This window comes from Barbus barbus (assembly GCF_936440315.1).
Source record: "Barbus barbus genome assembly, chromosome: 22".
Lineage (NCBI taxonomy): Eukaryota > Metazoa > Chordata > Actinopteri > Cypriniformes > Cyprinidae > Barbus > Barbus barbus.
In genome coordinates, this window is record NC_136750.1 from 6,945,469 (window position 1) to 6,971,666 (window position 26,198).

Sequence of the window (26,198 nt, forward strand, 5' to 3'; positions counted from 1 at the left end):
AGGGTTGAACGGTTGTATGTTCTCAACACATGAGTATGTTTTGTGATTTCCAGATATGTAATGATTTAGTTTGTGTTGCTCCTGACTAAGTCTTCCACCTCTGTGGTTTTAGCTCGTTGCTTACAGGTGAGAGGGAGGTTTGTGTCAGGAATACACAAGTGGTGCCAACGCTGTCAAGAAACACAGACAAAGAGAAACAACATTAGAATTCAAGGTAGATATATAATTTTGGTTAGTGTTTTAGCTGGTTTAATTGTAAGTAATTCCTCTTGGAATTGCTCTTTCCCTGTTCATTTCCAAGGGCTTTGGACAAATGATGCATTAATGTGATTGATGAATGTATCTTCATCCTCACCTGTTTCAGGCTTCCTTTCCCAGCACACATTCGGCCTAGCGCCCATGCAGGCACCAGCAGAATGGAGGACAGGGCCAGTAACCAGCCTAGGGCATACGCCCAATCCGGGTACACATACCAGCGGTTAAAAGTGAGGGGCTTGTACGCCACCACAGAATAAACAAAAGACACTTGAGAATGAGCAGAGAAGAATTATGATGTGAAGAAAGAATGGGAAAGAAAAGCAAGAGTAAGAACAGAGTGTGAGCTCAAATCAGGCACATCACTTGCCCAACGTGATAAAAAAAAAAATCACCTGTTTTCCTCAACTGTTTTTACACATTGTTCGCAAAACACTCATAATTGTACATAATATATGGAACATTTTAACTGGTTTTATACAAATTAATATTACTAATTTGTATTAAGTCAATGAAAATGTTCAGATAGTATAATTACATAGTGAACATAGATAGTAATGAGAGGCTTGATGAATTGTTTATGAACTTATTGATTTCATAGTGGCACCAAACATGAAACTACAAAACTGAAACATTTAGCTATTAACTAAAATAAGGATCTGCCTTGATGGCCCTGAGAGCACTGACAGAGAATAGTTTAAAATTAGTTGAGAAAAATGGTAAGATGTCTGTTTATTTTTGACTAAGTATAATCATCTGTGAATCCCAAATATAGATACCTACCAGGGACACGAGGGGAGTCAGGTATTTCCAGCACAGCATGAATATGTAGTTGGGCCGTGACCTTGTTATGTCTTCAATGATGTCAAACATCCTCTCAGCCCCTGTGGTATGTAGAGGAGAATTGAACATATACTCTGCAGTCTTTGACAGTTTGTATTTAACTTTTCTTTCTATATTAAACAGTCTCTGTTAAGGTACAACTCACCAAAGATCCAACCCATGACCAGAGACAGATAGGAACAGAATACAAGCTCCATTACAGGCATAGTAGTAAAACAACTGGAATACATACATCCCCCCCTGCAGGTCACAATACAACAATACAAATTTACATACAGCTAGTAGAACATTTGGATAAAGGTTGATATTTTCTGTAATGCTTGCACAGTTCAAAATATGCTTAGTTGAGCAGTTAAGCATTTTGTAATTTTATTGGTAATATCTAGATTGGTTAGTTCTCAGAGTAAAAACACTATAGTTGACTTCACTGATCTATGCAGTGCATGCATAATTATTATGCAAGTTGATATATATCCGATCATATATTTTTTCCAAGCACATTTTACAGATTCTAAAACACATCAATCTTAATAACAACTACTAATTTTGTATATAAGTGATATATAATTGTCCATGAAGACTGAAAGTGAAAAAACGCCTTAAATTCAGGTGTGCATAATTATTTAGTAGGTTTTCTTTTACAGATAAAATGAGCCAAAAAAAAAGATTTAACTTGACTGAAAAGTCAAAAATGATTAAATCCCATGAGAAGGATGCAATCCTAATGCAATACTATTGCAAAGTTAAGGCATGACCATTGGACAGTGAAATGCTCATTGGGTCAGAAAAAAAAAAAACAGGTGGAGAATAAAAGACACGTTAACTGCAAAAGAATTAAGAATTAATGTGAAGGATTAGGTGTGAAACTTTTAGTCTCCAGTGCCACCATTTTCCAGAACTGCAACCTACCTGGAGTCTCCAGATGTGCAAGGTGTCAGACTTTGCTTGGGTAAAAAATCCTAAAAAAATGACCTTCAACTAATAAGAATCACATGCTGAATGTATAAATTACATGAAGACTGAATTATTTTATAGGCTTTATAGACAGATCACCACATCATTTTGTACCACCGTTTGTAGAATTTATCTTCCAGAATATGGCAGTAATTTTTGGGAGTTCATTTTAAGTCCATTTCCTATCCTGAAAAATCTGTCTTGCAGGGATGGACTAAAAATGAACTCCCAAAACTTACTGCCTAAGTTCACTAAGCAGCATCTTTGGTATTAGATTATTGACGCCATGACCCTCTGCAATGAAGCGCTCAGAATAACATCACCTCTAGGAGTTAAGGCCAACTCCATTAGAAGCTGGGGTGCACCCTTGCCTGATGTTTGTGCAGGCTGGATCTCCTCACACACAATGGGTTTTACAGTTGAGGATTCAACACCAGGATCCCAGATCCTTCAGGGTATTTCAGGAGTCTATTTATGGTCTTGATGATGCACTTCACTATATGTCGTCACAGCTCAAGACAATCAGAGATTGATATGTGTACACAAGTGCTTCACACACTGATCGTGTTCCCAAAGCATCAGCGCCATGATGCAGTGTCTCCTTTCCTTCTCAGGGAATTGGGTTACACACATAACCTAAGGTGTTTAGATTTATTAAAATTTGTATATCATAATAGAAAATTTATATTGTAGCTTGGTGATTGTGTTTGTGTTTTGAGCTATGTAATAAAGGTTTATTAAAACTAATTTCTCTCTCTCTCTCTCTCTCACACACACACTCCTCTGACCTCTGTAACCATGATGAGTTGTCCGAAGAAGCAGGAGAAATGTTTCTCGGTGACCAGCTCTGAGCAGCACCATGGGGAACATGTCCATCACTGATGTAATTATAGACTCCATTCCAACAAACTTTGAGGGATGCAGCACAAAAGCATTAGAACAAGGGTTTCCTAACCTGTCCCTAGAGGGCCACTGTCATGCAGTTCTAACCCTAATAAACTTCTAGGCAAGTGTGTAAGAGTTGGTTGGATCTAAAATCTACAGGACGTTGGCTCTCCATTGGAGATTGGATTGGACACCCCTGCATTAGATCTATGAACTGTTTTGATAAACTTAATTGTCTAGAATATATTCACCAAGATCAGTGAAATTAATTTAGTGTTCATTGTGCTAATAACTTAAAAAGGCTGCAAGAAATATAACATGTACTTCACATATTTTGCTAAATGCTAGTCATTTTTCAGTTTCAGTTCAGTTAAATATGTAAGGGATAATTTATAGCTTGTAAGCCATTATCAATATAAATAAATCAGGACCCATGCCACTTACAATGGGATAAATGTTTGGAGTATTCAAAAAGCAGAAATATGAAGATTATGATTTTATTAAAAACTCTTAAATTAATTACTCTGTAAATATGTATTGTCTGAGCTTTAAAATCGTTTAAATCATCATTTTTGTAGTTGTTTTAGGGTCTATGGTGTTGCATTGCAATGTGATGATGACTATCTACATTTTAAGTGTGGCCGAAGTGTCCAAATGCTATATATTTAGGTTTACATGTATAACATTTGAGTCCAAATTACCATTTCAGTTTTACTTTACTGCAACTGTAATTCATCAAAAAAAAAAAAACAACTAAATTGTATATCCACAAATGTTTATTTATGTACATAGTTTTAGTATCATAAATTACAATTTAATATTCACCCCAAAGCTCTAATTGAATATGTGTGTATGTAACTCACCTGTGTATCTAGGCCCAGCAAAATAATTATGATGAAGAAACAAACAGCCCACAACTGAGGTAGACGCATCTTAGCTACTGCCTGTGGATAAGCTATGAACGCTAGTCCTGGACCTAACACAGAAAGAGTGACATAATTTTATTTGCATTTAGCTCTTTTAACATTTATTTCATTTTGTCTTCACTCGCCTTCTAATGCCTTCGGGAAGTCGTGGCCTAATGGTTAGAGAGTCGGACTCGTAATCGAAAGGTTGCGGGTTCGAGTCCCCGGCCGGCAGGGATTGTAGGTGGGGGGAGTGAATGTCCAGCGCTCTCTCCACCCTCAATACCACGACTGAGGTGCCCTTGAGCAAGGCACCGAACCCCCAACTGCTCCCCGGGCGCTGCAGCATGGCTGCCCACTGCTCCGGGTGTGTGTTCACGGTGTGTGTGTGTGTGTGTGTGTGTGTGCATTTGTTCACTACTCACTGCTGTGTGTGTGCACTTGGATGGGTTAAACGCAGAGCACCAATTTCGAGTATGGGTCACCATACTTGACAATACGTCACGACTTTACTTTTTTTTTTTTTTTTTTTTTTCTATGTTTTATGAAGTGCTGCAATACCTGATTCTGCTACCTACTCAATGGGGACGCCCTGGGCATTAGCCATGAAGCCCAGGATTGAGAACACAGCAAAACCAGCCACTAAACTGGTGGCACTGTTCAGAAGGCAAAGCCTCAAACAGTCCCTGATAGACATGGGGTTTATCGTGTTGCAAACACACAAACACAACAGATTTAGCTATTCATTTATGCATTTTTTTTAGATTCATTTTATAGTACCAATACTGACCTGTAGCAGTTGTTGTAGTATTGATTATAACTTCCTAGTGCAATAAGAGAGCCAAAACACACACTGTAGGAGAAACATATTTGAGTTCCTGCCTCCATCCAAACCTAAACACACACAAAGCACCCCAATTTGTATATGCTGTCAGTTCCAATTTCGGCTCTGTATGGCACCAGAATAGGATTAAAACAAAACTATCAAGATGAAACTGAAGTGCAGACTAACACTTTAATTAAAAAATGTAACATAAAATCAGGGGTGGCGTTTCCGTATGGCAGAGTAAGGCCGTCGCCATACCCTAGCTCTGTCAGGTGTGCTGTGGAAAATTATCCGAACTCTATTATATTTTATTATTATTTTAAATCACTGCTATTGGTCTTCATTACATGAAAAGCATTCAAAAGAGCTTGTCACTAAACTTTGTAATGCTATTGGATCCTCAAACTGTCAGCGAAAACTTGTAACTTCACCCCGCTTCCACTTAGAATGAAATTGTTCGCAATGCAAGGGTAAAAAAAGAACTGATGTTTGATCAAGTACAGCGTTTTCTTTACTCAAACACTATGTCTATAAAGTACCAGAATCTGTATCTGTATCCTAGTAGCAGTGGATCGCTTCTGAAAAGCCTGTAAATTTATTCCCCTCCGAGTTTGCACAGAATTCCCTCCGACAGAACTCCACCGGGCTCACGCCCTTTCAGTGCATGCTTGGCTACCAGCCACCACTCTTCCTGTGGAAGGGAGAGCCTTCAGAGGTTCCAGCTGTCGACCACTGGTTCCGAGCGAGAGAGTGTGGGACTCAGCTCACATCCATCTCCGTCAGGCAGTGCGGAGGTATAAGAGCTTCGCAGCTCCTGCAGAAAGCGGAGTCCCCGCTACATTGGTCCCCCATCCAGAGGCAGATCAATGAGGTCACCTACCAGCTCCAACTACCACCCAAATATCAAATTCACCCCACGTTTCACGTTTCCCTTCTAAAGCCCTTTTCTCCTTCCACTCCAGAACACCCCGAGCCGGACGACCCTCCTTCTCCAGAGATCCTGGAACAACCCTCCATGTACCAAGTCAAGGACATCATGGACTCGTGGCGACGGGGCGGCCGGCTCGAGTACCTGGTCAACTGGGAGGGTTATGGACCAGAGGAAAGATCCTGGGTGGCCCGGGACGACATCCTAGATCCCATGTTACTGATCGAATTTCACCAAGTCCACCCTGAGCGTCCCGCACCCATAGGCCGTGGTCGCCACATGAGGGCGTCGGGAGCCGCCCCTGGAGGAGGGGGAAGTGTCAGGGATTCACAGTCACAGCCACAGCCACCTCAATCACCGGCCACAACAATCACCAGATCACAATCACCTGCCTTTTGATCACCCGCACCTGCAGTCACTCATCCCCTTTAAATACACGCTTCCCACAAACTCTCACCGTCCGGTCTACCGTTCATGACCTTGAACAGTCACCAGACCCAGCTATACTTACCTGTGCTACTCACCTTCCAGATTCTCCTGCGATCCTCCTGCGTTTCCCCGTCTTAGTTCCTGTTTTGATCCTGATTCCCGCTCTCCGTTGTTCCTGCAAAGAAAGGACTCTGATCAGTTTACAGCTAAGACCCATTTGAAATGTTTCTCTCTCTGGATTCCTTACCTGCCAGTCTCTCCACTCGATCAACATCCTCTGCTCAATAAATCACCCTGTTGTTTCACTCACCTGTTGTTTCCTCCTCCTGTTTGTGACAGCCACATACCAACTCTGACAATGCAGTTTTTAATTATTAAACACCCCCTCCCCACTGCCATACCCTATGGTTTTGTGAAGCGCCGCCACTGCATAAAATGCTTAGGAGTTACCACCATTTTTATTCACAGTCCCCCCATTTTTAGTATGTAATTAATATACATAAATGTATATATAAATAAATATAATCACAAATAAAATGTTAATTTTTTATATTTTGTTGAGAATCCTTTGCAGGCAATGACTGCCTTAAGTCTGGAACTCATGGACAATCAACTTTGCTCCATTTGACTGAATCTGGCAGACAGTATATCCCTGTATACTTCAGAATTCTTCCGGCTGCTTCTTTCTTCTGTCACGTCATCACTAAACACCAGTAACCCAGTGCCACTGGAAGCCATGCATGCTCATGCCATCACACTGCTTCACCATGTTTCACATATGATGTTGTATGCTTTGGATCATGAGCTGTTCCAAGCCTTCTACATACTTTTTTCTTCCTGTCATTCTTGTACAGGTTGATCTTAATTTCAGCTATTTTATCTGTCTTATTTTTATAAAACAAAAACACACACACTTGACCCTCAATTGCATATTTATTCTCTAACTGCTAGTTTTTCTTGAAAAACTAACACTAGCTTTCTTTTTTCTATTCTATCTACTTGTTTCTTTAAAAAAAGGTTTATTTTTTCTATTCTATCTACTCCTTTTCTTAAAAAAACAAATGAAAAAAAACCCTACGTGTACTTCGTTAGGCTAACCGAGACTTGTCATAGCACTTGTATGTTGTTGCTCTTTTGTTGGTTTTGATTGCTTCTATTGTCCTCATTTGTAAGTCACTTTGGATAAAAGAGTCTGCTAAATGACTAAATGTGAATGTAAATGCAAATCAACTCCAGGGCCCGTATTCTTAAAGATTCTAAGAATCTTCAAAGAGAGCTCCTAATTTACCTTAAAAATGTCTAACTAGGAGTCTTAGCTTAAAAGTGATTCAGGACCAATCTGAGAGCAACTCTCAGCGAGGAAAAGACGAAAACTTTTATCTTAGTAAGGAGGCGAGGCTATTGCCATTGACCCCATTGCTAGCTATGACACAGACTTTTGAAGACTGTGATTGGTTGGGTGTCCAAGAAGGAAATAAAAGGTCTATTATAAGCCTTCACTTTGAAATTACAGGCATCATTTTTCCTGTTTCACCATACTCACACACATACACACACACACACACACACACACACACACACTGCCCTCCAAAAGTTTGGAAACGCCCTAGAAAAGTGGGGTTTTGGACAATATTGGTATGAATCCTTTTTAATTTGTGATAATTTTGCACTGATAAGGGACAACACAAACTATGAAAACATATTTTATTACATAAACAATTTATACATAGAAAAAACTAAAATTTTTGATTCATCAAAATATCCACGATTAGCAGCTATTACAGCTCTGCATAATCTGGGCATCCGAGCTGTCAGTTTATTCAAACATTGACTTTGAATTTGCAATCAATTGTTGAAGCTATTAAAGTGTGCTGACCCAAAAATCTTTAAAAGAAAACTGGGCCAAGTTTAAACCAGTAACCAGGCATCACAGCTGGCAAAGGGGCATGTCTGACTTTGACATGTATATATTGCCATTATTATGTTTTATTGCTGGTCTTCAATAATGTCAAGTTACTTTAATGTATTTGCAGCACCAAAAATGATAAGGATTTATGCTGATATCGTCCAATACAACACTTTGCCAGGGGTGTTTCCAAACTTTTGGAGGGCAGTGTATATATATATATATATATATTCTTTATCTTTTATTTAACATGCTGTCATACATAACATATTTTATAGAAAATGAACAGCAACACAATAAGGTTCTGAAAGTGCTGTAATGTTTTGTGTGATCACTTTGCTTATAGAAGGTTGTGACAGACTCATCACTGCTGCATAGTTGCATTTTTCCAGTTGCCAAATATGCTAATTCAGTTAATGTAGTGATTTCTTCCATTTCTGGCGCTATGGCATTTCTGCGCAGTGTCGGAGATGTTAGCATGTCTCTAAAAGATCGGTCACAAACATGATCCCATCTAATGTGTAGCATCTTATCTTAACTCACTGCCATGCATTGTGTGCAACACATTTCTTCTCTCTCTTCATGTTTCGTCCATTTTATCCACTGCTAAACAAACTCTTAAGCCTCTTAAAAGTCCTTCTCTGTACTAACAATTTCGGAGCTTAAGACCTCTTTTAAGGGTTTAAGTTGCTTTATGAGTTACTTTTTTCTTTACTAGGATATTTTCTTTAATTTTAAGAGGAAACACCCACATTTCTAAGAAGTTTCTCAGAATTTTGTAACTAAGAGCAATTCTTAGCACTAAGATTTTTCATGAATACGGGCCCGGACCTTTTACCGGTTAATTAATGTACAGTAGAAATAACGAAAAAATTGTCTTTTTGGTTTGTTTTTGGTCTAACCTTGCACTCATTTGGTTATAAGGTGTCGTAAAAGTAGAGGGCAGATGGTGGGGTTACCTGTGGGTCAGAGAGATGGGCTGGATCAGGGTACAAGTAAAACACAACACCCTTCAGAGCTCCAGGAAGAGTCAAGCCATGAATCAGCAACACCAGCATCATCACATAAGGAAATGTAGCTGTGAAATACACCACCTACAAGCACAATACAATAATATAATAAAACTGACAGTGAGAGCAGTATAAAACATGAATGCATCTTGAAAAGACAAAAGAATTCTACAACTTCAACTAAATAAAAAATATTTTTCAAAATAGCAATAGTTTATTAGATGTTATGCCCAACGTATATATAAACAGGTATTATAGACAACATTCTCTGAAATTTATTCTTGCTTACCTTGCCTGTAGATTAGACTCCTTTCCAGATGCAGAAATAGCATGTGATCCACACTGCAATGAGATACAGAAGATCTCCCAGTTGATCTTACCGATCTCCTCAATACCTCCAGAGAGAGACAGCACTCTGGGTCTGTACAATGTGATTAGAAAGAAACCATTCTTTTTTATATATACAAATTATTATTATTATTATTACAGCTTATTGCTAATATTCTTTGAAAATCCATTATCACGTGTTTATTTACTCCCAGAACTCAATAGCTGCAGGTGTAGAATGGATCAGAGTTGTCTGGTTGAGGGTCAGGTTTTGTTCAGAAAGATTTACACAGTCTCTATGACAGAGAGAGAAAAAAATACTGTTTTGTTTAATAGCATATTCAGCATATTATAAGCAAATACTATTTTTTTAAAAATTTAATGTTTATTTATTTAGCTAATTATCACCTGTGTTCCAGGTGTTGTCACAGCTGGTCCATGGAAGTTGGGAATCGAAAGAGAAAATAAGGTAGAAAAGTGCCCAGGCCAGAATGATATTATACATGCAGTTGTAAAGCAATATCAATTGTCGTGCATAGCCAATACCTGACAAAAACAGAAACACTGATTGAAAGATAATCAAAAGGTGTTTTATCAGCACTCATTGACCCAGGACAAATGCAAATTTGAAAGGGCCAAATATGAACTAAATTACATATTTTACATATACAACCAAGGGGAAGCAGCCAAGAGGCCCAACCAGTATTACCATGCCACAGTATGCATAAAGGCAAATACAGTTTTGGCTATGTAAAAGTCAGAATTTTGAATGTAAGATTTGCATAAAAAACACGAGTATTTAATAGTTTCATCATTTTAAGAATTAATAATTTATTCATAAATAAATTAAGTTTTATGTATTAATTTTTATGACTCTCACCCTCAGCCAGTGGACAGAGCCTATGCCAACATGTAATGGGACCTTCCTGTGTGTACTGTCCCATAGCCGTCTCCAGAATGAACAGTGGCACCCCACACGTAACCACAAACACCAGGTAGGGTATCAGGAACGCCCCTGAGAACACACCAGTGCTATACATTTTCTAAAGGGGTCATGCATTGTATTAAAACATTTTTTTTATATAATGTTCTCTGAGGTTCACTTTAAACTGTTGGTGAGATTTTTAAATGAAAGAAGTCAGAATATAGAAATAAATGGTCTTTTCTACCCTGTTTTGACCCTCTGGTTTAAACACGCTCTTTTAATGATCTAATCATAATGGTAAGTATAGACACAATATAAATATGAGATTCATTATGCAATGTAGACCGTTTCAATGATTATAAGGAGAGTTTTCTTGTGCCAAACTGAAGTAACTGACAGCTGATTAAAAAGTGAGCATTGCGTTTTTGGATCTCTTTCTGTATATTATTTATTAGCCATGATTTGAATAGGTGGCTCTTTAGATCGCACTGTACAAAAGGAAGGTATTTTATCACAAGGTTTGAGTCACATCTGAGCCTTTGTGTGTGGAGTTTGTATGTCCTCGCTGTGATGGTGTGCCTGGCTTCCCTCACAATCCACATACATGCATTTTGAGGATGTGTGCCTGTGTGTTAGATAGGTTACCTGTAACCTTACATAAAACAAATGGTCTGAAGAGGCAAAACAATCATTTATCACAGATCAGAGAATTAACACAAATTTGGAAAACTTAGCAGGCATCTAAATCAATTTTTTTAGAATCGCTTTTTGCAAGTGATTCTATTTTAGGATCTCTCCCTTGACTATCATGCACCAGTTATGTTCAGCAATGCGCAGATAATCAATATTTAAGCTGTACCATACCTCCTCCATTCCTGTAGCAGAGGTAAGGAAATCTCCACACGTTACCCAGACCAACCACATTCCCTGCCAAAGCCAGAAGAAACTCTGCTTTACTGCCCCAGTACCCTCGTTCCTCTATTTGCCCTTCTATTCTGTTCATTTATTTTCTCAGTTTTCAGTACTTCTCTCTGATCCTGCTGTCTTGACTAGTCTATAGACAACATTTATTTTTCAATATGATGCTTGGCAAGCCTCAGGTGAAATATGTAAAGCAAAATCATTCATTTCAAGAACATTTAACTATGTAAAACAGCCTATGGAATATGTTCACTCAGTCAGCTGCTGCCACTACATGTCAACAGTTTTTAACTAAGTAAGGTTTTGCTTAGTTACAACTTACACCTACACATTATTATTATTATTATTAATAGTAGTAGTAGTTGGTTTTCATATGTCGTGGCTTTTCGTTAGAGATACAGCAGCCATGCTTTTAGGCAAAGTGAACAAAACAGGTTCAAACCAGAAACTATGCTTTTCAATTAGACTAACATAAAAATGCACTTCAGATAAATGACATGATTGCATTTTACTAAGGTCATTTATAACTTTTCACCAATCAAAGAACACTGCTTAACACTGTTCACATGTAATGGCCAATTAAACATAATTAAACATATCAGACCATTCATGTAAACTGGGTCACAGAGAGAATAAGTAAAAAAATATATATATATATTGATATAAGATTTTGCTCAAGTTTTCTCAATAGGCCTATATTTATTATTCTACTATTCATGTCAACACCTTAATCATGTCAGAATCAAAATACCTGTGTGTAAAATACTTATAAATGCTGAGACACAGGCAGCTGTAAAAAGTCAAGCGATCAAAGAAACATTACTTATACACACACAGAAAGACGTACATATACAAGTGAAAGCACAATAGCACAATGACATTGCAATAACCTACGAACAGCTGATTATATTACAAAAATTACTACAAACAAATGAAATAAACAGCAAGAGCGAGCACCTCACATAATAGTGAAAAGAATGTTTTTCAGTACATGAACATATTTTACAATTTATTCTCCATATCTCTTATGTTTCTTTAGTTTGTGTAGCTCTTAAGCTTTCCATCTCTGCGATGAGGGTCTCTTCTTGTATTTCAGTTTTTTGCTTACAGGTGAGAGGGAGGTTTGTGTCAGGACTACACAGGTGACGCCAACGCTGTCAGGAAACAGACAGTGAAACAACATTAACCTTTTAGGTTATCTACTCTTGGTTTGTTATGTAGTTTAGCATTGGTAAAGTAGCTAAACACACACATCCCTGCCTTCATGATATCTCAGTGGCTTGTAGGTGAATATGTTTAATCTCACCTGTTTTAAGCTTCCCTTCTCAACAATTAGTTTTCCAAGTGCCCATGCAGGCACCAGTAGAATGGAGGACAGGGCCAGTAACCAGCCTAGCACATACGCCCAGTCTGGGTACACATACGAGCGGTTAAATGTAAGGGGTTTGTACTTCACAAGAGAACAGACAAAAGACACCTGAGAAGGAGAAAGTTGCAAAGGATAGATAGGAAAGAAAAAGGAGAATGAGACAAATGTGAGAACTAGTTTTAGCCAGCTATATAAGCCTACAACTAAATAATGACCATTAAGACATTAGTAGGCTTTTTGTAAAAAAATCTGTGAAGATTGAACAGATGAATGAATGCAGAGACACTGACCAGAGACACGAGAGGAGTCAGGTATTTCCAGCACAGCATGAATATGTAATTGGGTCGTGAGTTGGTCATGTCTTCAATGACATCAAACATTCTCTCAGCCCCTGTGGTTTAGAGGAGAACTCAGCATCATTTTTTAATAGAAAAATAATTAAAAAGTAAGAATGGTAAAACGAATGATTTTGCTTCATTTGATCATTTAAAAAAATTATAATGTTAATGTTAGAAGTAAATGCAGAGGTGTAGGTGCTACACACGTTTGACAGACTTCACAACATGGTGTTTAGAATAATAGTACATATCTTCTTTTGTCCTAATTACAGTACGTCAACATGACTAGGCAGACCAAGTTTCCGATTACACAAAGGTGTCATTGACATGTAAGTGTGGGCAGTCCTGTTTAGATGTACTAATCTGGCTGACATCAAAATTGACATTGGTAGCTTAGGTTTAATAAATGGTCTTTGAAACTAGAAAGGATGTTCTGGCTACCCACATGCTACTAACATTATGCATTCATATTACAATTCTTTTATTCTTTAATCTCTACAATTCCTTCCTTCTTTTGCATCACTTTTATCTCAACACATCTGGGAAATGTTATTCTTCATTTTAAGGTCAGTTTTTGTAGCTTGTGTGCTACTCACCAAAGACCCAACCCATGACCAGAGACTCAAACACACAGAGGAAAAGAAGACAGGCTCCGCTGCAGGCATAGTAGTCAAACAACTGGAATACATACATCCCTCCCTGCAGGTCACAATACAACATTACAACTCAACAGAACAAAATGTGTCATCACAAATGGTATGTTTGGAAAGTATATTGCCGTATACAGACTTCTATTTTAAAAAGTAATAGCTTGTATGAGTATACAGCATACAAGTGTTAAAGGCTAGGTATTATGAAACAATGCTGATACAATTATGATACAATGTTGTTACATATCGTCAATGCATTGCACTCCTCAATTTTGAAAATATATTGAAAGGCAGCTCATATTTTTACTTTTAATTAAAAATGGAAGTTTTTTATTTGTTAAAACTAATTTTGTACATTTTAGTGTCTTTTTCTCTCATACACACACACCTCTGTAACCATGACAAGTTGGCTGAAGAAGCAAAAAAGACAGAAAAGCAGGAGGAATATTTCTCGACGTCCAGCTTTGCGCAGCACCATGGGGTACAGGTCCATCACTGATGTCATGAAAACTTCCATCGCAACAAACTTTGAGGGATACAGAACACAAGAGCATTAGAGCAGTGAAACACTTTTGAGTCATCTCTGTGTCCAGGTTTGAGTTTGAGTTCACCTGTGTATCTAGCCCCAGCAAAATAATCATAGTGAAGAAACAAGCAGCCCACAATTGTGGACAAGGCATCATAGCTACTGCCTGTGGATACGCTATGAATGCTAGTCCTGGACCTGAAAGAAAGAAAGAAAGAAAGAAATTGGTTTAGTTTCATAATTATTTAGTGTTATAAATATTTACCTTTTTTTAAAGAATGTTGCAGTACCTGATTCTGCCACCTCATCAATGGGGACACCCTGCTTTTGAGCCATGAAGCCCAAAACTGAGAACACAGCAAAACCTGCTACCACACTGGTACCACTGTTCAGAAGGCAAAGCCATAAGCTGTCTCTGATAGGGAAAACATAGATTATTGCAATACATAAATACATATGTATATGTGGTGCAAAAATCACTGTATCTGTGCCTAAATATTATGCTGTATAGAAGAGAAAAGAAGAGGGCCAAACACTGAACCCTGAGGTACATTGATTAGTCAATGTGATTGACATTCCTATGCCCCCAAATATATACTGAAGATCAACCTTTGAGTTAGATACCAAAAAATAATAATACTGAACTAACCTGTAGCAATTGTTGTTATATTTATTGTAGCTGCCTAATACAGTAAGAGAGGCTGTACCCAAAGCATAGGAGAAAAAGATCTGAGCTCCTGCTTCCATCCAAACCTAAATGCACAAGACAAGTGAGTAAGTACTTGGGAAGGGGCTCAGGAAATTGTAATATGTTAAAGCTATTTTTATAACAGCACATTTTGAATTGAATTTTCTTTTGCTACTTACAGAGAAAGCATACTTTTTATTGGGTGTGAATGCAGTTTAAATGAGTCATCATTTAACATCATGGAAATGTGTATAAATAGTATGCCAAATAAAAACGAAAACTTGTGGTCCTGATACGCAAAAATGGACTTTGAACGAACGTGTTTGGCGTGCATATAAAACGCAGTTTTCCCGTACATATGATACGCATCTATCCCACAACCCTAATCCTACCCATCGCATAGCAAATAGTCCATTTTGGCGCATCAATACCACAAGTTTTCTTTTTTTTTGGCGTACTATTTATACGCACTTTCATGAGGTCGGGTTGGTTTAAATAGAACCAAACATTTCTTTATACTATTAGCTGATCTAGTCCTTGTATAGAGGTTATTAAGTCACATGTCAGGAAAGGGCAGATGGTGGGGTTACCTGCGGGTCAAAGAGACGAGCCGGTTCAGGGTACAGGTAAAACACAACCCCCTCCAGAGCTCCAGGAAGAGTCAACCCACGAATTAACAACACCAGCAGCATCACATAAGGAAATGTAGCTGTGAAATACACCACCTACAAGCACAATAAGAAAGTGCAAAATAATGCATCTGTCGCCTCAAAACATATCTTATAATTTTCATATAAGAAGCAAAATACTGTAACATTCAGAATGTAAATAATAACAAATTAAATCATAATTTCTTGTTTAAAAGCTGTCAGTGACCAAAGACCAAAACAATCAAAGTGTGAAAATGTGAATTTTGACGTAAAATGTTTAAGCAGAGTATTAGACTATATTCTCTTCAAAGATAATCTTGCTCACCTTTCCTGTGGACTTGACTCCTTTCCAGACGCAGAAATAACATATGATCCACATTACAATAAGACACAGTACAATCTCCCAATTCATCTTACCGACCTGTTCAATACCATCAGAAAGAATCAGCACTCGGTTTCTATAAAATTTGACAAGAGAGAGAACAACAAACTTTAGTTTTATTACCTATATATGTATGTGTGTATATCTGTGTTTTTTTAATTGTTAATGCAATGTTTTTGCAAGGATTGATTTCATTGTAATATAATTTATGCTTTTTTATTTACCTCCAGAACTCAGTAACTGAAGAAGTTGAATTAATCAGCATTGTCCGGTTGAGGGTCAGATTGTTTGCAGCAAGATTCACACAGTCATCTAAGATAGAGACGACGAAAACTTTTTTGCAAACCACTGGTCCAGCATATTCATATACTGTATGATATTCAGTAGATATTACGGAGTTCTTTCTGTGAGGTTTGTTTCAAATGTTCACCTGTGTTCCAGGTATTGTCACAACTGGCCCACGGCAGTTGGGAGCTAAAAGAGAAGATGAAGTAGAAAAGGGCCCAGGCCAGAATGATGATGTAATACATGCAGCTGTACAAAATAATCAGTTGTCCTGCATAGCCAATACCTGACAAAAGCAAACAGAAGCATTGATCAGCAGGGACAGTCAACTAATTTCACAGAGACCCATGGGAATAGCTGCAATGCAAAGTTTCATTTGCCACCAGGACTGTTAAGGCACTCAACACAATTAGGTAACACTTTAGAATACTGTTACTTTATTGGAATAAGGAATATAAGGAATTATTGAAGAACTCACAGGTAATTATTCATGAACACTTAGCTCACTACTGTTAACTACTAAGGAAGATGGGTTAATTAATAAGTATGTAATACAATTTTATGACTGTGTTAAGTAACAGTTAGCTAATCAATAACTAATGTATTCTGTATTACCTCCTGAAGAACTACAATTAATTATCTACTATTTAAGGTTCAAGAAAAATAACTATGAAAAACTACTACTGAACAGTTATATGCAAATAATAAAAAAATAAATATGCATTTTGTTTGCTGCACACTCAAAAGGACTCATTACTATAATTGTACATAACAAGGGGTGAGAACCAGAAGGGCGTAAGAGACATTTTGGGTGAAATGGATATATATCTAAAAAGAAAGCTCATGATGAGCACTTTCTACTGACAAAAGTATACTGTCATCCATGAGTGTACAAATGTTTATTATAAACGATTGAAATCAGTGCACAAAGTCAGATCAACCAATGGTACATTTTTGTTTTGGCCCTCCTGTAAAGTTGGTGAAATGTCACTTACGCATTTCTGGTTCTCACCCCTTATGCTTTTGTTTGTATCTTAAATAATTGCATTGTTCTGTAGGAAATCTGCTTCGGAAAGGAAACAACTCCACTGTCTGGTGATGGTGCAGTGGATAAGACACATGCCTTTGGTGTGAGAGACCCGGGTTCGAATCCACTGTGAGACACCAATGTGTCCCTGGGCAAGGCACTTAACCCCCTAGTTGCTCCAGTGCGACCTCTGACATATATAGCAATTGTAAGTGAAGTGACATTCAGCCAAGTATGGTGACCCATACTCGGAATTCGTGCTCTGCATTTAACCCATCCAACGTGCACACACACAGCAGTGAACACACACACACCGTGAACATACACCCGGAGCAGTGGGCAGCACAATTCCTGCCGGCCGGGGACTCGAACCCGCAACCTTTGGATTACAAGTCCGACTCTCTAACCATTAGGCCACGACTTCCCCAAGTCGCTTTGGATAAAAGCGTCAGCTAAATGAATAAATGTAAATGTGTCTTGCCATAACTATCCAACTTAAAGGTTTCACTATATTTTCACTTTAGAAGGCCTACTGTTTCAGGTTCAAAATAAGTCCTGCAGAATTATTTGATAATTCTTTATTAATTACTAATGGGTTACCTCTATTTTCATTTTCCCTCAGTCCTTGCCTTACATACAGGAACTGAATTAATGGTAATGTGGTATATGGTGAGGAGGCACACATACAATGCTGTATATAAAATATAAAAACTAAGGTAAGTTATCGCATTGCACTGGAGTGGTGGTGGGTTTCCTATCGGAAGCTCACAAAACAATTCACTACACAGGCAAAACCTCTATACAATTTATTGCATTTATTAATATTGCATTTTCATACTGCTACTACTACCGCTGCTAATAACATTTATATGAGAGGGTCACAACTCAATTTAATTGTGTATGTTCATTAGTAGTTACTTCATAGTTATTTTTCTTGAACCTTAACTAGTAGATAATTAATTGTAGTTCTTAAGGAGGTATTAAAGAATACATTAGTTATTGAGTAGCTAACTGTTACTTAACACAATCATAAAATTGTATTACTGATTAGTTAACACATATTCCTTAGTAGTTGATAGTAGTGAGTTAAGTGTTAATTAATAATTAGCTGTTAGTTCTTCAATAATTCCTTACAGTAGAAACAGTATTCTAAATTGTTACCCACAATTAGTATGCCAAATTTCACTAACTTTTACCATACAGTTCTAGGTGCTGATATGGATTTCTATACGGATGAATATTGCCCTGATTAATACACTGTCTCACATTTACTTTTGTTATGAGCCTAAGTCATTTGTTTGTTGTTTCCATTATGCCCTCTTGGCGCTCTCTCTGTGTATGTTTGTGTTTCAGATGGGCGGTTCCCTGAGATAATTTGCTGGAGGCTGCGATTGGTTCTCCTCCTCACCTGACCCAGATATAAGGACTGCCTCAAACACTCAATCTTGGCCTTGATATTTTAAGTCTTGGAGTCGTCGTCATTTGTTTAAGACTTTGAGTGCCTTCCAGAGAGATAGTGTGTGGGTGGTTAAGATTGTGAGTGTGATTGTAATTCTGTGATAGTGGTGTTTCTTTTTGTTTGTTTCCATTTTGTGATATTCCTTGTTAACTTGACCCATGCCTGATTGACTACGATTTTGGATTTCGATTGTGAATTGTTTGCTGTTAACTTGTATATATCTTCTGTAAATATTTTGTAAGTTAGTTTTGGTAAGTTAAGGGTTGTAGGGGGTTAGACGCCATTTCTTTTGAAACATCTTTTCTCAATGTTTTTGGTTAAGGAAGTCAGGTAATTTGAAACTGCATTTTTGTTTACTTTATTTTGGTTTAGGAAGTATAGCGTTTTAACAAAAATATATTTTTGTTTGTTATTTTGGCCTTGTCTGCCCCTGAAGCTAAACCCTTATTTATAAATAAATTCTTGTAATTCAACATCTCTCTGGTATTGAGACTCTTCCTTTTTCCTGTTACGGCTGACCCCTAGCGGTTGTAACAACTTTAGAAAATGCAAGTGGTGGTTGCCTGTGTTATGAATGCAGCCAGACAACAAGGGTAAGTAAAACAATGTGATCTTTATTTCTAGGTGCGGGTGCAGGAGATCGTGGTAATAGGTGAGTGGCTTCCAAGTGGGCAGTGCGGTAGTGTCCGATATTCGTGGTGACTTTGTCTTCTGGCTTTACAGGCTCGAGACTCGGGACAGAGGATGAGGTCCGGAAGCCGAGGATGCCGGTAACAGACGAGGCAGGTCTGGAGACAGGGGAGACAACGAGACGGAGAACAGGAGGTAAGTCTACGAGGAAAATGTAGATAGAGAGTACTTATCGATTCTTGGGATGCGGGAGTAGAGTCCACGTTGTATAAACGAGATCGGACACTGGCGTGAAGGTGGTGAGTGGTTTTATAGTGTTCTTGATGCGGGTGGTGACGAGGTGCAGGTGCGTCTGATTAGTAATCAGGTGAGGTTGATCGAGGGAGCTGACTGGCGGGAGAGCCTGGCCGTGTTGTTACAGTACCCCCCTCTCCACGGCCTGCTCCTGAAGGCCGACCCCGGCGTCGTGGTGGTCTGCCCCGACCCCGTGGGGCTGGAAGTTCCGGATGACTAGCGTGGAAGTCCTCTAAGAGCATCGGGTCAAGAACATCCTCTCTGGGGACCCAGGAGCGTTCCTCGGGGCCATAACCCTCCCAGTCGACGAGGTACTCCAATTTACCACCACGGCGTCGGGCATGTACGATCTCCCGGACCCTGTAGACGGCACCTTCGTCAATGATGAGCGGGAGAGGGGGTTCCTCGACCGGACCAGGCTCTGGGGAAACAGAAGGGAGATATGGTTTAAGTAGTGATACGTGAAAGGTGGGATGAATTCGGTATTGTGGGGGTAGTCGGAGTTTGTAGGTGACAGGATTGATCTGCTCGAGGATGGTAAAGGGGCCAACGAATCTGGGACTTAGCTTACGGCTGGGCAGGCGTAGACGAATGTCCCGGGTGGACAGCCACACCTTCTGTCCGGGCTGGTAGGTGGGAGCGACAGAACGACGGACATCGGCAGAGATCTTTTGTCTGCGCACTGCCCGTTGTAATTGATGATGGGCAGCGTCCCAGACTCTCTCGCTCTCCCGGAACCAGTAATCCACTGCGGGGACTTCGGAAGGTACTCCCGACCAAGGGAAGAGCGGGGGCTGGTAGCCGAGTACGCATTGAAAGGGCGTGAGTCCAGTGGCGGCTTGGCGCAGGGAGTTCTGCGCGTACTCGGCCCAGCCCAGGAACTGGTTCCAGGAGTTCTGGCGGCTATGGCAGAAGGTTCGTAGGAAACGGCTGATGTCTTGAATCTTGCGTTCTGTTTGTCCGTTGGATTGAGGGTGGTAGCCGGAGGTTAGGCTTACGGTCACACCTAGGAGGGAGAGGAAAGCCTTCCAGACCCGTGAGATGAACTGGGGTCCTCTATCAGATACTATGTCCTCCGGGATGCCATAGTACCTGAAGATGTGGTTGAAGAGTAATTCGGCTGTTTGTAATGCTGTGGGTAGACCGGTGAGGGGGATTAGGCGGCAGAATTTGGAGAAACGGTCTACTATGACAAGGATGCAGGTGAATTTGTCGGAAGCAGGTAGGTCAGTGATGAAGTCCACCCCTAGGTGTGACCATGGACGATTGGGTATGGGTAATGGGAGGAGTTTACCAGCCGGGAGATGACGGGAGCTTTTTGAAACGGCACAATCCGGGCAACCCTGAACGAACCTTCGCACGTCCCTGGCCATGTTGGGCCACCAGAAGCGTTCGTGTAGCAGCGAGAGAGTCGCGTTGGCCCCTGGGTGGCCAGTGCCGAGGGATGTATGAGTGGAGAATATGAGCGGAGTCCGTTGGGTTCTGGGTACGTATTGTCGATCTGGGGGACAGCCCGGCGGATTGGCTGGGGGATTATCTGAGGCAATGGATGGAGAGGACCATTGGATGGGACTTGCGATAACCTTCGTGGATAAGATACCCTCTGGTTCTTCCAAACCTTCCTCCGGGGCATGGACCCGAGACAGGGCATCAGCCTTCAGGTTGCGCGGTCCAGGGCGATAAGAGATCTGGAAGTCAAAACGGGTGAAGAATAAAGCCCATCTGGCCTGGCGTGGGTTAAGACGTTTAGCGTCCCGGAGGTACTGGAGGTTCTTATGATCGGTAAGAACCACGAAAGGATGGGCTGCCCCCTCCAACCAATGCCTCCATTCCTCTAGTGCGAGCTTGATGGCCAGAAGTTCTCGATTGCCGATGTCATAGTTCCTTTCCGCCGGGCTGAGTTTACGGGAATAGAAGGCGCATGGATGGAGTTTGGGAGGTGTCCCCTGCTGCTGAGATAGCACAGCTCCTACGCCAGTGGTAGAGGCGTCCACTTCCACGACAAAAGGCAAATCTGGGTTTGGGTGGACTAGAAGAGGTGCGGTGGTGAAAGCTTGTTTAAGGTGGTGGAAGGCAGTAGAGGCTTGGTCGTTCCACTTCAAGGTTTTAGAGCCGCCCTTTAATAGATCTGTGAGAGGACTGGAGATTGTGCTATAGTGGGCGATGAATCGGCGATAAAAATTAGCGAACCCAAGGAAGCGTTGAAGCTCCTTGATGGTGCTGGGCTGTGGCCAAGAAGCGATCGCCTCCACCTTCCTCCTGTCCATGCGGACACCACCACTGTCGATGACATATCCGAGAAAGTGAACGCTGTGTTGATGGAATGTACATTTTTCCGCCTTGAGGAAGAGATGATATTTCCGAAGTTGTTGGAGGACCTCCGCAACGTGCTGGCGATGTTCGGCCAGGCTCCGGGAGTAAATTAGAATGTCGTCGATGTAGACAATGACAAATCGGTGGAGGTACTCCCGGAGCACCTCATTCATGAAACCTTGAAAGACTGAGGGGGCGTTGACTAGCCCATAGGGCATAACCCTATATTCATAATGGCCTGTGGGCGTGATGAAGGCAGTCTTCCATTCGTCTCCCTTTCGGATTCGAATGAGATTATAGGCGCTGCGGAGGTCCAGTTTAGTGAATATGGTGGCGCCGCGCAGTTGTTCTAAGGCTGCAGGGACAAGAGGAAGGGGATATCGATATTTAACAGTGATGTTATTGAGCTTACGATAATCGATGCAGGGACGGAGGCCACCGTCCTTCTTGGCCACGAAGAAGAAGCTGGAAGCAGCAGGGGAGGTGGATGGTGTGATATATCCTTGATTGAGTGCTTCCTCAATGTACTCCTCCATGGCCTTCTGTTCAGGGAGAGAGAGAGGATAAATCCTACCCCTTGGCACTGACTCACCCGGGAGCAGATCAATGGCACAGTCCCATGGCCGGTGTGGTGGTAATTGAGAGGCCCTCCTGGGGCAGAAAACGTCGCTAAAGTGTTGATACTCTGAGGGGATATCGATTGACTGTAGTGCGGCAGGGCTCTCGATAGTGGTGGTACACAGTGGAAGGGAATATTGGGCTTTAGGCAAGGGCTGTGGTAATTGTGGGAAGCAGCGCGGGAAGCAGCAGTTACCCCATTTTGTAACCTCACCGGTGCTCCAAGACAGGTTTGGGTCATGCTGCACGAGCCAGGGGAGACCCAGAATGATGTCAACACCAGATTCTTCCAATATTAAAAGGTGAATCTCCTCTTGGTGGAGTAAGCCTATGCGTAGTTGCAGGGGACCCGCACAGCGATTGATATGGCGGCGTGAGAGGGATTTACCTGTTATGGATTGGATTTGAAAAGTGGTTTCTGTGGCGGTGGTCTGGAGCCGGAGCTGTTTGCAAAGGTACCCCGCGATGAAGTTCCCCGCTGAGCCGGAGTCGATGAGGATGGTAACTGGCAGAGAACGGATACCAATGATCAGTTGAGCTTTAGTGGTGAAGGGTTTCATTTTAGGAAAAGTGGGTCTCAGCCCACTTACCGTCAGACGGGCAGGCCGGATGGGACAGTCGTGGATCAGATGCGCTCTGTCTCCGCAATACAGGCATAAGCCCCGCTGCAAACGCCGTTGCCTCTCTGCAGGTGTGAGGTGGTAGGAGTCAGTGAGCATCGGTTCAGGTTGCTCCGTGCTCGCAGCTTGGGTAGAAGATGGCATGCTGGCTGTATTGGGCTCTGGGCTGCAGGCTTGCATGCGGTTCGAGCAGCGGACGGCCAGCTGGATAAACTTCTCTAAGCCGAAGCTATCATCGTACGCCGCGAGTTGAAGGCGTAAAGCAGGGTTTAAACCCTGACGAAAAGCGGTCAGCAGAGAGGGCTCGTTCCAACCACTCGCCGCCGCGAGGGTACGAAATTTGAGAGAATATTCATGAGTAGTAGACGAGCCCTGCCGCAGTCGGTAAAGCTGTTCGCCCACGTTGGAATCCCCTGGCGACGAACTGAACACCTCACGAAAGTGGGTAATAAATTGGGCATATGAGTGTGTAGCGGGACCTGCTTGGGTCATAATGGTTTCTGCCCACTTCAATGCGGGACCTGTGAGGGAGGTGATTACAAATGCGATCTTCGCCTGCTCGGTGGTGAACATCTGGGGGTGTAGATCAATGGTGAGCGAACACTGCATAATGAACCCGTTGCACTCCCCTGGTTCGCCAGAGTAGGGCGCTGGTCGGGCCATGGGACTGGCGAAAAGCACAGGTGAAGAAGAACTGACGGTAGTTGGGTTAGGTGGAGCCGGTGGTGGTGTGGAAGGCATCGAACGGGCTAGGAGCCTCTTGAAGGTGTCCACTAGCTCCTGGAAAGGATCCGGTGTGCTCATGGTGCCTACAGTCTTGTGGTCCGATCTTCTGTTATGAATGCAGCCAGACAACAAGGGTAAGTAAAACAATGTGATCTTTATTTCTAGGTGCGGGTGCAGGAGATCGTGGTAATAGGTGAGTGGCTTCCAAGTGGGCAGTGCGGTAGTGTCCGATATTCGTGGTGACTTTGTCTTCTGGCTTTACAGGCTCGAGACTCGGGACAGAGGATGAGGTCCGGAAGCCGAGGATGCCGGTAACAGACGAGGCAGGTCTGGAGACAGGGGAGACAACGAGACGGAGAACAGGAGGTAAGTCTACGAGGAAAATGTAGATAGAGAGTACTTATCGATTCTTGGGATGCGGGAGTAGAGTCCACGTTGTATAAACGAGATCGGACACTGGCGTGAAGGTGGTGAGTGGTTTTATAGTGTTCTTGATGCGGGTGGTGACGAGGTGCAGGTGCGTCTGATTAGTAATCAGGTGAGGTTGATCGAGGGAGCTGACTGGCGGGAGAGCCTGGCCGTGTTGTTACAGCCTGTACCCTAACAATGAATGCAGATAAAAAAAATGCATTAATTAATTTAAATCTAGTGACTCACCCTCAGCCAGTGGACAAAGCCGACGCCAACAAGTAATGCCCCCTTCCTGTGTGTACTGTCCCATAGCCGTCTCCAGCAGGAACAAAGGCACCCCACAGGTAATCACAAACACCAGGTAGGGTATCAGGAACGCCCCTGAAAACACACCAGTGCAATAATACATTATTAAAATGCCACAGAAACCTAAGGTATAGTATTTATTTTTGTTGCCAGTAAAATAATGAAATCTCCCACAAACAAATATTTGTGTCTTTAGTCCGCTTCATACCTCCTCCATTCTTGTAGCAGAGGTAGGGAAATCTCCACACGTTACCCAGACCAATCACAATCCCTGCCACAGCTAAAATAAACTCTGTTTTACTCCCCCAGTATCCTCTCTCCTCTATTTGTCCTTTGATTTGTTTCATATCGTCACACCGTTTTGATCCTGCTGTTCAGACTGCTGTAAGTTCACAGTGAGTTTGTTCTGAATTCTGCTTGGCTGCACACTTATAAAAGTGTATCAAGCTATTCATTGACTGATCCTCTCCAAATGAAATGACAGTCGTTTCATACAGTATGAAATAGGTAATGGGGCAGGTCTAAAGCATATGCAGATCAGGTTGCTACTATGTTATATGATATACTTCAAGTAAAATTTGTATTTCATATTTTTAGTTTCAAAAACATTGTTAGCAGCATATATGTACAACCTACAGTCTATGGCAAGCCGTTTTAACATTTAATCTATAAGCCGTATTAGTATCTATTTTCATGCTACTAGTACTTATTTTTTAGATACTAGTATCTTTCCCATTAAGTACTAGTACTTATTCATTAGCTACTAGTGCTTATTCTTTAGCTACTAGTGTTTATTCCTTAGGTACTAGTGTCTTTTTTAAAGTTACTAGTACTTATTCATTAGATACTAGTTCTTATTTATTAGATACTAGTACTTATTCCAATAGTGACTAGTATTTACGTATACTCTTCTTGTTGAGACAAAATAGAACTAGTTCTTATTTTTCAGTTACTAGTAACTTTTTAGACCAGAGATATCCTGAACTTAATAGATACTAGTACTTTTAAAATTAGCATTTCTGCCCAGTATGCTAATCGTATGTTGAATATTAATGAACCAGCAACATATAGGAGAGAGATTAGACAAGAAACGGAAAGGAGATGAATGTACTTTTTGTGGAAACCACATAGAAAAGAAACAATTATTTGTACACAAGCACATAGAAAACCTATTTTGTCAGTTTTGTAAACACTGTAATTACGTAAACATAGTAGTCTAATGTGTTTGTTGGTCATCAAGTGACCTCTAGTGGCAGGATGGAGATAAGACACCAATTTTATTATTTCCTCCAGTAAAAACAATAAATATCATATCAGGGCTGTACGTTAATGTTTTTGCATATAACACTGGTGCTACAGACACTGAATGTTTTTACATGAATATTCTGTGCCCTGTCTGTTGCGCTCGCGTCTCTTGCAGTGTCTCGTGCATGAAATGGCTTTCTAAAAATGTGGCGCTCTAGTTATTAAAAGATGTTTAACTCCAATCTTCTTGCATTTTTTCCTATTCCACTGCCCGCGTCGCATCTTTGTCAACACAAAAGCACATATTCTGTGTGAATGGCATAGAGAGCATCACAAGAGAGCGGTTAATCATGTGCGCTGACATGTGGTTGGATCGTTCTTCTCTCTTTACTGTTATTGTCAGTAGCATGTAAATAGATACTAGTACGGTTTATAGATTAAATGCTAAAACGGCTTGCCATATACAGTCTCCTAGTTCCTAGAAAATGCATCAGCTGTTACAATATAAAAGTCATTTTGGGTAAAAACATCTTCCAGATGTGTAAAT

The 26,198-nt window shown here is 40.9% G+C and overlaps 1 protein-coding gene and 1 pseudogene across 2 annotated transcripts; both read right to left on the minus strand.

The window, feature by feature from the left end:
• Positions 1 to 65: 65 nt before the first annotated feature.
• On the minus strand, positions 66 to 11,196 carry LOC306888255 (sodium- and chloride-dependent GABA transporter 2-like; annotated as a pseudogene). Its single transcript has 14 exons — positions 11,058 to 11,196; positions 10,149 to 10,283; positions 9,677 to 9,814; positions 9,478 to 9,562; positions 9,231 to 9,362; positions 8,891 to 9,025; positions 4,633 to 4,736; positions 4,404 to 4,528; positions 3,801 to 3,913; positions 2,841 to 2,961; positions 1,244 to 1,338; positions 1,035 to 1,139; positions 356 to 525; positions 66 to 170 (listed from the first exon to the last, which is right to left on the minus strand). The product of its transcript is annotated as a sodium- and chloride-dependent GABA transporter 2-like (transcript).
• Positions 11,197 to 12,139: 943 nt separating this feature from the next.
• LOC306888256 (sodium- and chloride-dependent GABA transporter 2-like) lies at positions 12,140 to 24,753 on the minus strand (the record flags this gene model as incomplete). The annotated part of the gene is made up of 14 exons (XM_079446453.1): positions 12,140 to 12,268; positions 12,421 to 12,591; positions 12,774 to 12,874; positions 13,418 to 13,520; positions 13,860 to 13,997; positions 14,083 to 14,195; positions 14,288 to 14,412; positions 14,647 to 14,750; positions 15,276 to 15,410; positions 15,661 to 15,793; positions 15,942 to 16,029; positions 16,148 to 16,288; positions 24,347 to 24,481; positions 24,615 to 24,753. 14 exons carry the CDS (start codon positions 24,751 to 24,753, stop codon positions 12,140 to 12,142), a joined length of 1,755 nt encoding a protein of 584 aa, XP_079302579.1.
• Between the last annotated feature and the right edge of the window lie 1,445 nt (positions 24,754 to 26,198).